This window comes from Mobula hypostoma, chromosome 12 (assembly GCF_963921235.1).
Source record: "Mobula hypostoma chromosome 12, sMobHyp1.1, whole genome shotgun sequence".
NCBI classification, from domain to species: domain Eukaryota; kingdom Metazoa; phylum Chordata; class Chondrichthyes; order Myliobatiformes; family Myliobatidae; genus Mobula; species Mobula hypostoma.
Genome location: NC_086108.1, coordinates 69,187,925 through 69,200,738, shown reverse-complemented (window position 1 = coordinate 69,200,738; position 12,814 = coordinate 69,187,925). Strand labels below are relative to the sequence as shown.

The window sequence follows — 12,814 nt, the reverse complement described above, 5'->3', positions numbered from 1 at the left end:
ATGAACAGCGCAAGCTGAAGGACCCGCCCCTGTACTACATGATCCTGTGATACCAAAAATATTTTTGCTGCTTTCCATTTGAATGTTCAGATGACCCATTTCAACTGGTGTGTTGCAGCTTTATATCTTTTAATAACTATAAATGTGACCCATTGAAAATCCTTCCATATTTGTTCCTTTTGTGTGAAGTACAAGATCAACAATGGCCTGCATGGAATGACTTGGGTTTGAATTTAATTCAGAATAGTATCATTCAAAAGGTATTTGTGAGTTAGCTGCCTTAATAATGCGTAGCTTCTTGACCGGAATAACTGAATGTTTGCAATGGCAACGTTGCAGAACTGCAGGAAGATTCAGAAGAGAAAGTAAATGTTAACATTGATAAAACAGCTCAGGAACTCTTGAACCAGTGTTTGAGACTTCTAGTTTCAGGTTCAAGTTGATTGTAATCTGACAGTACATATATTCAGCCAAACAAAACAACCTTCCTCTTAACCACAGTGCACCCACAAAATATACATCTCACACAGCACGTAAACCAAAATATTACCATAAATAAGTTAATAAAATATAACTGAAAATGCATGTAGTGCACAGCACAAGCAAACAGTAAACAATACAGTATACCGCTCACTGTCCTGGTGACAAGATGTCGGTGGTGGCAGGGTATTCATTAGTCTCACAGCCTGAGGAAAGAAGCTGTTACCCAGTCTGGCAGTCCTAGTCCTGATGCTCCTGTACCTCCTTCCTGATGGTAGTGGGTCAAAGAGATTGTGGATGGGTGGTAGGGATCCTCAACAATGCTTTGGGCCCTTCATCTGCGATGCTCCTGGTAAATGTCACAAATGGGGTGGACGGGGGTGGGAGAGAGACCATGGTGATCCTCCCAACAGTTTTTACTATCCTCTGTGGGGTCTTGTGGTTGGTTGGGTCTTGCAGGTTCTGTGTCACACAATGGTACTCCTGTAGAAAGATTTTAGATTAGATTTGTGGAGTCTTGTACACCTCTGTCCTCAGAAAGTGTCGATGTGATGTACCTTCTTGACTAGTGAGGAGGTGTTTTGGCATGGTTGGATTGATGGTTACATGCACACTGGTACACTGACTTCCAGCAATCAAATGACACAACTGTGTTTTAGTTACGGCTCTAACTAATATTGAATTCACTTGCCTTTGTGCCGATTTTTTAACTCTAGTTTTATTTTCATCAAAAGTGGTCTAGTGAGATTCCCAGAGAATACTTCTATTATCTCTTCTGTTGAAAGATCTATTGCATTAGCAAAGCCCCGCAGGCAGCTCAGGGAAAAATCAACGGAGGTTTGATTTCAGTTTGGTATACTAAATCAAATCAGGTTCATACAGTTGAACGAAACAGCATTCTTCTGGGGCCAGGGTGCGAAGTATTCAAAATAGCAAGCAAACTTCAAAATGGTGAGTGACATTCAAAATAGCGAGCAAAGAAGCATATTCACTTGAATGAAAAACCCTGTGTAACAATGTCTAGCAATTGATGATACAGTCCTCTGGCACGCAATGCAGCCTGTCATTCCACCGCTCGAACACAGGAGGGCAGCACTGATGGGAGAGACCAGGCCCCAGTTGTAGCGCTTCCACGTCTCTCACCTGGTCTGCAGCAGCAGGCAGGCCCGAGGTTTGAGGCCTAGTTCTCGCTACAACCGAGGCTACCCAGCTCCCATGTCATCTGCCCTTCTCCAGACAAGGGTAATAGGGCTGCACAGCCCACTATCCAACAGAGTCTTGTGATCACAAGTGGAATGTCTGAGACGATCTCCTATGGTTATATACTCCACCAACTTCGACGTTTCTGAGTAGCAGGCAGCAACACTGTCTGCAGGCAGGCCAGCTCCTCCGATAACCCAAGCCAGCTCCTTTCCTGACATCCTGACCTGCCCCTTCAACACCTTGGCCAGCTCCTTCTCCAACGTCAAGACTGGCCCCTTTGACACCTCGGCTGGCTCTGCCACCGACACCAATCCAGGAACTCCAATCAACAAACAGCTCACTGTGGTGTAGCCCAGCAGTACCTGAAGTTCTTGGAGTAGAATTGTCTTTGAATTGTGAAAAAGCAGATTTTACAAAGGAAAAGAAAACGCCTTTGGTGGGCCCCTGAAAGGGAATTGCATTGGCATGCTCCACCAGCTTACTGGAAGAGCTCTCATAAGAAACCTGCAATAAACAGTGTTTCAATAATGTCCTGATCATTTATTGAGTTTATTGTATGTAGATGTTCAAGAAGAAAGCAATTCAACAGATGATTTTTTTTGAATTTTTCCTCTGACTTCAACATTGTCCAGGGCACTAATAATTTGTATTTGAGGCTAAAATTGAGGTTGAGATACTTTTTAAAAATAATTTCATTTTCACAACAAGAGAGCCACTATAGGTCAGGTATGGAAATTTTCTCAGAACCTTCCTAAACACAAAGCTAACTAATATGGTAGAATTTTCACCAGCAATTGGAAATATTTAGTACCTTTGAAAACCTAAGCAGCACTGCATTTCTGCTTAACAATATTTGAACTGTTGCATTAAGGGGTTATAATGTCTAGCTGAAAAAAGTATCAGCTGTAGCTTCAACTCTCTGTTGACATACAGTACATTTCAGTGAACAATTTAATATAATGCATATAACGTTGAGTTTGTAATATGTATATAGAAAGTAAGCACATCAATTTTTCCTGTTAGCAACTGGACAGTAAATATATTGCATATACATGGTGTATTATTCAACACTAGAACCGTCAACCAAGCAGTATGTTGAAATTTGGGAAGATTCATTATGTCCAATTCTGGAAATCCTTCATGTGTTTGCAGACATTTCAGTTTGCTTCTTAGAGCCATATTACTATTATTATTAATCAAATGTTGAACAAGTGTCTCATTATCAAAGCACATTATAAATGTTATAAAGTTAATATTTGTATAGGTGCAGAAAGACAGAAGAGTACCTGGATATGGGTCTTGGCGATTGATGCTCGGTGAAGATATTCTTCTGCCTTCTTCCATTGCTTCCACCCTCCCAATTTCTGCAACAGTTTCGATCAGCAGTTGGGAAAGAAATGAGAAGTACATCATTGGTGTCATATTACTACTTTTTAAATCAAAAGTATTTACTTCACGTTAAATAGATCAATATTTATCAACTTTACATGTACAGCTAAATAATAAAGCTTGGATTTTTTTTCTTTCTTCACAGATCGTTGAGCAGAAAGTGCAAATAAGGTACAACTGTTTTCTATTCTGAATATATTTTATATTTTGGGGTATGACTGAAATCAATGGCAGACTATGGGGCAGAATCCAGAGGTTCTTTACAGAAATAAAGATGAAATTGATTGGAATATTTTAAACATGCGCTTATGGCAACATGTAAATGGTTATATAAACACACAGTATTTCAAGAATCAGAATATTTCTCAGCCAGACAAAAATGGAGGTAGGTTTAACTTCGATTCAGTGTAAAAGAATTGTGAGGATGATATTAAAATGTTCCAATGTTTTATTTGTATTCACGCAAGTTTGGCAGGCATACAGGACTGTATATTGTTGTAAGGCTCCTGACAAATCAAAGAAAGGAAAATATTAAACAGGTGACACCAGAATTAGAACCAGGTTTATTATCACTGACACAAGTTGTGAAATTTGTCATTTTGCAGCTGCAGAATGGTGTAGTACATAAAAAAAAGTTTCTGTACGTTACAATAAGAAATATAAAAAAAAGTAATGCAACACAAAAGCAAAATGTGAAGTTAGTGTTTGTGGGTTTGTTGGCCATTCAGAAATCTGACAACAGGGGAAGAATCTGCTCCTAAAATGATGAGTGTGTGTTTTCAGGCTCTTGTACCTCTGTGAGTAGAGGGCACGTCCTGGAGGTGAGGGACGCTGCCTTCTTGAGGCATCACCTATTGAATATGTCCTCAATGGGAGGCTTGTGCCCACGACGGAGCTGGATGAGTTTACAACCCTCTTCAGCTTTTTCCAACCCCTGTGCCTTGGCCGATCACCTCCAGACCAGATGGTGATGCACCAGTCTGTATGGTCTCCATGGTACATTTGTAGAAATTTGCTGGCCTTTGGTGATATACCAAATCTCTTTAAACTCCTGATAAAACATAGCCATTGGTGTGCTTTCTTTGTAATCGTATCAATATGTTGAGCCTAAGAAAGATCTTCAGACATGTTGACACTCAGGAACTTAAAGCTGCTCATCCTTTCCACTGCTGACCCGTTGATAACGATTGGTATGTGTTCTTAATACTTCCCCTTCCTGAAGTCCTCAATCAATTCCTTGGTCTTATTGACACTGAGTGCAAGGTTGCTGTTGTGACTCCACTCAACCAGCTGATCTTTCTCACTCCTGTTTGCCTCCTCATCACTATCTGAAAAACTGCCAACAGTTGTATCATCAACGAATTTATAGATGGCATTTGAGCTGTGCCTAGCTATACAGTCATAAGAGTAGAGAGCAGAGAGCGGTGCGCTAAACATGCATCCTTAAGGTGTGCCAGAGTTGCTTGTCAGTGAGGAGATGTTGTTTCTGATCTAGACTGATTGTGGCCTCCTGATGAGGAGATCAAGGATCCATTTGCAGAGGGAGGTACAGAGTTCCAGCACAGAAACGGGGCTCTTGGCTCATCTAGTCTGTGGCAGCCTGGTCTTTTGCATAGTTCCATCTGCCTGCATCCAGACAATATTCCTCAATTCCTCTCTCATGCATGTATTTTCCAAATTTCTCTTAAATATTACAACTGAATCTGTGTCTCATACTTCCATTCATTACACACTCTCACTACCACCTGAGTGATGCAGGCTTTTTCCCCTACGGTGTGAGACTACAACTAGAGGTCATAGGTTTAAGATGAGAGGTGAAATATTTAAGGGGAATTTTAGGGGATCAAATTTATTCACCCTACATACATCCCTCATAATTTTGTATACCGCTATATGATCTCCCCTCATTCTCCTGCACTCAGGGGAATAAAATCTAACCTATTCAACCTATCCCTGTAACTCAGGTCCTTAAGTTCTGGCAAAATCTTTGCAAACTTTCTCTGCACTCTTCCAGGGCTTTTGATATCTGTCCCATCAGTAGGTGACCAGAACTGCACGATACTCCAAATTGGGCTTCACCAGCATCCTATTCAAATTCAGCATAACGTCTCAACTCCTGTACTGTTCTCTGAGTTATGAAGGCCATAGCGCCAAAAAGCTCTCCTTATGACCTTAACCACCTGTGATGTCACTTTCAAGGAATTATGGATCAGTAATTCCTGTCCCTTTGTTCCACCACACACCTCAGTGTCCTACCATCCAGTGTGCAAGTCTTACTCTGGTTTGTCCTCCCAAAGTGAACACCTCATACTTGTCTGCATTAAATTCCATCTGCCATGTTTCAGACTGTTTTTCCAGCCAGTCCAGATCACTTTGCAAGCTTTGATTGCCATACTCACTGTCGACTACGCTCCAATTTTGGTGTCATTCTCAAATTTCCTGATGCAGTTTACCACCTCATCATCTAAATCATTAATATAAATCAAGGGTTCTCAACTTGGAAGCCACGGACCCCTTGCCTGATGCTATTGGTCCATGGCATAAAACGGTTTGCAAGCCCTGATATAGATGATAAGCAATATTGGACCTGGCACTGATCCCTGCAGCACACCATTAGTTACGAGTTTCCAGTCAGAGAGGCAATCACCTACTATTATTCTCTGGCTTCTCCTGTTACACCAATGTTGAATCTAATTTACTATTTTATCCTGAATGCCAAGCAATTTAACCTTGTGAACCAAAGTCCCTTTGACGAAATCCACGTACACAATCCACGTACACAATGCCCATGGCCTTCTACTGACATTTTGTCCACAACTTTAACTTTGCTTGTTTTTAATTAGAAAATCAAATGCACAGACTTCTTAATCTCTTCCAGTTTCACAAAATATATAGTCCTTTTGGGCTGAAGATTATAGCACTGGAATGTATTCTCCTAACTTAAGCTGTTAAATAGTAGATCCCACTTCGAAAGTTGGTGAAATTTGAAATAAACATTTGGATTTCTTCAATTTGTAGCTAATATTTGCTTTAAAGGATTGAAATGTAGCATCATGAGAACCTTCCTTTTCAGTTCTGGATACTTACTTGATGGTGATCAAGAAGTTTACAATATACATTCTGACATTTCACATACATACCAAATGCAGCTTGGACTTTGTTGCTCCTATGACCATTATAGATGTGATTACTTTCAGCTGTGAGTCAAATACAAACTTAACTTCCTTTGATCTGTGATTATGAACTCTATACTTGTATCTGAACACACACCTTTCATATCAGCATACATGTGTCAGGTATAGGTGTACATATACACTCAGTGACCACTTTATATGGTACACCTGATCAGCCAATCATGCGGCAGCAACTCAATGCATAAAAGCACGCAGACATGGCCAAGAGGTTCAGTTGCTGGTCAGACCAAACATCAGAATGGGGGAGAAATGTGATCTAAGTGACTTTGACTGTGGAATGACAGGGTGGTTTGAGTATTTCAGAAACTACTGATCTCCTGGGATTTTCATGCACAACACTCTCTGGAGCTTACAAAGAATGGTGCTAAAAACAAAAGAACAAAAATACAGTGAGTGACTGTTCTGTGGGCAAAACACCTTGTTAATCAGAGAGATCAGAGGACAATGGCCAGACTGGTTCAAGAGGACAGGAAGGCAACAGTAACTCAAATAACCATGTGTTACTGCAGTGGTGTGCAGAAGAGCATCTCTAAACACACAATACTTCAAACCCTGAAGTGGATGGGCTACAGCAGCAGAACACAAGACACAGAAAGTGCCACTATGTGAATAATAATGAATTGCTAGGTGTCATTGTTACATATCTCATGGAGATCTTGTGACTTTCTTGTGAGAATGATGTAGTGGTCTTTTGGAGGTCACCTGATGTAATTTTCCCACTGATCTGAGGTCATGTGATGACATGTTCACCACGGGTATAAGAGGGAAGACCTCTGGTGACGCAGTTAGTTTTCCAGTTAGAACATCAATGAGCTACTCCGCTCCGCTGTGTATTTGCATTATGACGCAGTTTTGATTTTAAACAGAGTTTTATGTTCTATTGTAAGGTACAGAAGTACTGGGCCGGCAGTTTGACAATTGCTGCCAGGTGTGTTAATGTATCTTTTCAGTAACATTGGAGAGTGAAGACGGGACCCTGAAGGAGACTTTCGACGGGTTTGGAAAGGATTGACCATTATTGAATTTGTTCAAGAAAGAGTGATCTGCATGAGATAGCCTCTGCTAAAAGTGGTAGAAAAGGCTGTGCAGGATCTATTCTACGAAGGAGGAAGGTCAGTGCCTTTAAAACCGTTTTATTTCCGTCGTCGTGAATTCTATGGACAAGGCAGGATCCGACTGGGAGTGGCAGTGACGTCATGTCTTTGAGGAATTCGTTACTTCATAAAAGTCTCTCCTAATTGACTATATAAATCTCTTGGACTTTAAAATTTACCATTCGAAGAACTGTGTTTGAATGTATCGCTTTAAGAACTAGTTTCGCATTTATCGCTTTAAGAGCTAGTACTGAGTAGCGGTTTAATGAATGGCCGCATAGCAGTTTACTTCCGGTTAGGGTTTTCATTGTTTTTTTCATTGTTTATCAGGGTTTAATAAATGCTTACAACAGGAATTCTGCAGATGCTGGAAATTCAAGCAACATACATCAAAGTTGCTGGTGAACGCAGCAGGCCAGGCAGCATCTATAGGAAGAGGCGCAGTCGACGTTTCAGGCCGAGACCCTTCGTCAGGACTAAGTCTGACCCTTCGTCAGGCCTGCTGCGTTCACCAGCAACTTTGATGTATGTTGCTTTAATAAATGCTTGTTTGTTTATAAATCCTGAGTTGATATATTCATTGTTGCCGATCACGTGACATCATAAATAGACATACACGTCATTTACTTTCCTCATTTGTGCTGTTGTTGTACAATGCACAACCTGATCCATTACCCTAATATAACAGGACATGATGACTCAGCACACGATGGACTTCGCTTTTATTTTGTTCTATTTTTGTCCTTACATGTTATGTTTGATATACAGAGTATGTTTTTCTTGCAAAAGCCTCTCTAATGACACTGTTTCTATGATGTTGCTGCAAGGAGGAAGTTTTTCCATTGCACCAATGCGTACATATTCTTATATATGTGACAATACCATCTGTGGCACAGTGGCACACTGATTAGCAGAATGTTATTACAGTGCCATCAGTAAGATCGTAGCCAGCTGGTGGCATAGTGGCATCAGCGCCGGACTTCGGAATGAAGGCTCCCGAGCTTGAATCCAGCCGGCTCCCTTGCACGCTTTCCATCTGTGCCGGGTTGAGCGTCGAGCTAGCAACTCGGCCTTGTAAAAATAAGAAAGCCTGCTAAAAAAAAAGTCGTTCCATGACAGTGTTCCAATGACTCCACTCGGAGTTAAGGGCTTTCTTCTTCTTCTATCAATAAGATCAGGGTTTGATTTCCACCACTGTCTGTAATGAGTTTGTATGTTCTCACTGTGACCGCGAGGGTTTCCTCCGGGCTCTCCGGTCCCCTACCACAATCCAAGGACATACAGGTTAGGGGTAATGAGTTCTGGGCACACTATATTGGTGCTAAAAGTGTGGTGACACCTGCAGCTGCCCAGCGCAAACTTCATTGATTTGATTTGATGCGATGCAAATGATGCATTTTCTACTTGTTTCGATGAATATGTGACAAATAAAACTAATCTTTAATCTGAAATGAGAGAAAAATCTGCAGATGCTGAAAATCCAAGCAACACACACAAAATGCTGGAGGAACTCAGCAGGCCAGGCGGCATCTATGGAAAAGAGAACAGTCGATGTTTCAGGCCAAGACCCTTCGTCAGGTATAGTGCTCCTTTTTCTTTCAGGGTTTAAGTATCCTCCACCTGAAATAAGGGCAATTTTTGCTAGACTATTTTACTGAAGTCTTGGTAGCAACATTCAGATGTTCATACACTTGCACATGCATAATCTTCTCACCAAATGAAATGCATTTTTATGGTGTTATGGTATGATATGGATGTAATTTCAGGAGAATGTTATACAATTTGTTAACATCCCTTCTTTTTGCTTTGTTTTTATCATATTGTGCTTTCCTTCTTTCATTTGCATGATTCTGTGTCCTGTGCTTTGCATTGACCTAATTTCCCCAGTAGTTATAAGTGTGACCCAATAATATTCCCAGTGTGAATCCTCTTCGGAGAAAGTAATGGAAAAACAATTCCCTGTCCAGCAGGTCAAGAGAAAACAACTGGACAAAGTTTTGAGTTCAATTCATTAAAAAGCAGCAATCATTTCATAAATGAAAGCATATTACCTCAATTAAACCCTTTTTTTAAACATTTATATGGGAAGTGTTGATAAAGGCAAGTAAATAAATCAAAAGATGAAACATTACAACAAGGTGACTCTGTTAATTTTCAAAATTTAGTTTAAAACTGTTTTTGTCCAAAGGTTTGGTCATTTTGAACTTGTGGCTTAAAGTGATTTTAATATATTCTTATTAATTCCTATTTTTATTAAAATCATAGTGACTTTGTATTCAAAACTATGGAACTATAATAATCTCTAAATAACCTTTTAAATAGAAGTTATTAAGAAGCTGCCCATTTTAAGAAAGTGCAATCATCCAGAATATAGTTGGGTTTCATCAATTTGAACATCACAAACCTTTCATTAACACTCTAGGCCATTGTTGAACACAGTAGATCCTTTGTTGATTGGGTCTGTATGTTTGTTTAATGCTGGATGAATTGTTCCATTAAACAATGACAGTCTCAGCGGTGTGCAACAAAATCAAGTGAAGCTCAGGTTTGCTGCTGGTTTATAGGCTATTGTGACGGGTTTCTTAAAAGTATTTCTGTGCACTGTGACTGTGTAATTCATAATCACACAATACGTAGAGAAAATCTCTTCTCATTGCTTTACCCAATTGCATATAGGTTATTCAATAAAGACAACCATATACATAATCATATTGGTGAAACAAGAACAGAAATAAGTATTGTGGACTAATTTACCAAAATGCCTTGCTGCCTGTTCTTGTTGTGCTCTGTATACTTGCATTCATTAGAGCCATACAATTTTATAATTGGTCAAATTATAATTTGCTATTTTATGTCAATTACAAAAGCATACAAAGACATAAACTGCAATGTGTGAAATATGTACAAGGTAGGATCAGTACCTGGACATGGACTTTTGCTTCTGACGTGTGATAGAGATAATTTTCGATCTACATCTTCCGGATCAGTCTGACTTTTAACAGAGCGTTGCTTCACTGCTGCATAAATAGTACAATTACATCATTTGAGCATTCTGCTTTATTTAAATCAAATAAATATATATTTTACTTTATAGTGATTAAGATAATCATTGTCAGTTTTAAATCGGCAAAGACAAATGCTAACTGAGCTTAGATTTTCTCACTGTTATACCCAGACTTCTAGGAAGAAAAGCAAATTACGTACAATTATACCAGATTAATGTACATTTTGAATATCCTATGCATTTCAGAAGGTATTCCATGTATTTCCAGAGGAGAATGACATGGGTTCATAGTTCTTGCATGTTGTAATCATGAAGTTTACTGGAATATTATATTGCTTTTAGATGACAACATATAGAGAGGAATATGAATTTGCCAAGTTTAAATGTTTAACTCATTGAGCTGTACCGCACAGAAACAAGTCCTTTAGTTCAACTCATCTGTGCTGATTAATCTGCATACCTGAGCTTGTCTCAAACCCCAGTAACATGCACTTAAAAATCTTCTTGGTGCTCGTTCAAGTTTAATGGTATCCTTCTTTTGGCATTTGGGTGATCAGAACTGCACGCAGTACTCTAAATGTGGCATTGCAGGCATCTTGCATTCCATAATATGATGTAGCAACTCCCATAATTAATATCCAGACCAATGAAAGCAAGTGTGCTAAAAGCCTTCTTTTCTACCCTATATTGTGCTGCTTTTTTTCAAGAAACTATCAACCTGCATCCTAGGTCTATCTTAAATCCACTTTCTTAAATCCCTATTGTTTACCCTGCAGGTCCTGGCCTGGCCTGTCTTGCCAAAATGCAGCTATGCATATACATGTGGAATAAACTCCATCAGCCACTCCTTAGTCCGTTGGCTGAGTTGATCAAGATCCCATTGAATCTCAGATTACCTTCTTCACTACCACCAATTTTAGTATCACCCATTAACTTACTAACCATGCCATCCACTCTCTCATCAATCCTTAATACAAATGATGAACAAAAATATACCGAGCATAGATCCCTATGGCACAGGTCTCCAATCTGAAAAACAAGCCTCAACCATCACTCATTCTCCTAGCCAAATTTGTCTGGAAAACATAATAAATTCATACAATGTGTTTAGGGACCAATTTGCTTCTGAAAGCTCAATGAAATCTCATTTAGAAGAATGCTTCCTTTTTTAAAGCAATTTTTCATGTTTTACTCCAACTGCCGACACTTCAGGCTCTAATCTGTCAATGTGCTCTCAATGTGACTCAACAAGATTCTCAGTGAGTACCTTTATAATTGAAATATTTATTAGGAAGTGTTGTGTGGATTTCCCGCATCTGCAGGTTTTCTTGTGCTTGTCAGACTGCCCTGTCAGATCAGAAAGGGAAAAATGATATCTGATTTGAGTTATATAGCTAGACTGATAAGGTAATTGTGTGTACAATACCTTGGTTGGTTTCACTGGTATAACAGTACATTTGAGTGAAATATCCTTCATCGTCTATCAAAGATCCCTACCATCCAGGCCATGCCGTCTTCTTTCTGCTACCATCAGGCAGGAAGTACAATAGCCTGAAGTCCCAATCCACTAGGTTCAACTTCCCTTCAACCATTCAGTTCTTGAACCATCCAACACAACCCTAATCACTAGAGTTTAGCACAATCAGGAACACTTTGATCAGTTTGCATTAAAATGTTCCAATTGTTCTTTTTAATGTTGTTAATTGTTAATTAATTTTTATTTCCTGTGAATGTTGCTTATGTAATGATATAAACCTGAGATGCTGTTGCAAGGAAGTTTTTCATTGCACTTATGCATACATGTGCATATGACAATAAACTCAACTTTTGTGCTTTAAGGAACTGCCACCTGAAATAAACACAAATTTTGCTAGATTATTTTATCAGTATCCTGGCAGTAATATTTAGAAATTCACAAACTTGTAAATGCATACTATTCTTTTCATCAAAATGAAATGCAGTTTATGGTATTAGGGACCAATAGTTCGATATGAATGCATTTTCAGGAAAATACTTTTCAATTTTTTAACATTTCTTCTTATTGTACTTTGTTATCATTTTCATGATTATGTACCATGTACCCTTTATTTGCACTGGTTTTATTTCCCTAACAGCTATAAACGTGTCCCAATAATATTTCCATTGCGAATCTTTTTTGGGGAAAGTAATGGGTCTGAAATGCCCTGACAAACAGGTCAAAAAAAAATATCCGGACAAAGTTTGAATTTAATTCATAAAAGCAGTGTTAATAAAATAAATGCGAGCATGTCAGTTGAAATCTTCACTCTTTCTGGGTACACCCTCATACTTAAATAGAATGTGTTGCTAAGAGCAACAAAATAAATGAAGATGAAAGTGGTTTCAATAAGTTTCAAGGTGTAAATTTTCAAAAGTTAATTCATAACTGACTTTGTCCAAAGGTTTGTTAATTTTATACTAGTGGTTGAAAT

General features: G+C 39.1%; 1 protein-coding gene across 8 annotated transcripts in view; it reads right to left on the bottom strand.

The window, feature by feature from the left end:
• Positions 1 to 12,814, bottom strand: part of LOC134354888 (uncharacterized) — an 87,499-nt gene that overhangs the window by 38,009 nt on the left and 36,676 nt on the right. For all 8 annotated transcript variants that reach the window (XM_063064324.1, XM_063064329.1, XM_063064325.1 and 5 more), the window contains exons 10-11: positions 10,282 to 10,377; positions 2,970 to 3,047 (exon numbers count right to left, since the gene is read on the bottom strand). In XM_063064324.1, coding sequence (XP_062920394.1) covers positions 2,970 to 3,047; positions 10,282 to 10,377 — 174 coding nt within the window. The remainder of the gene's footprint in view (positions 1 to 2,969; positions 3,048 to 10,281; positions 10,378 to 12,814) is intronic.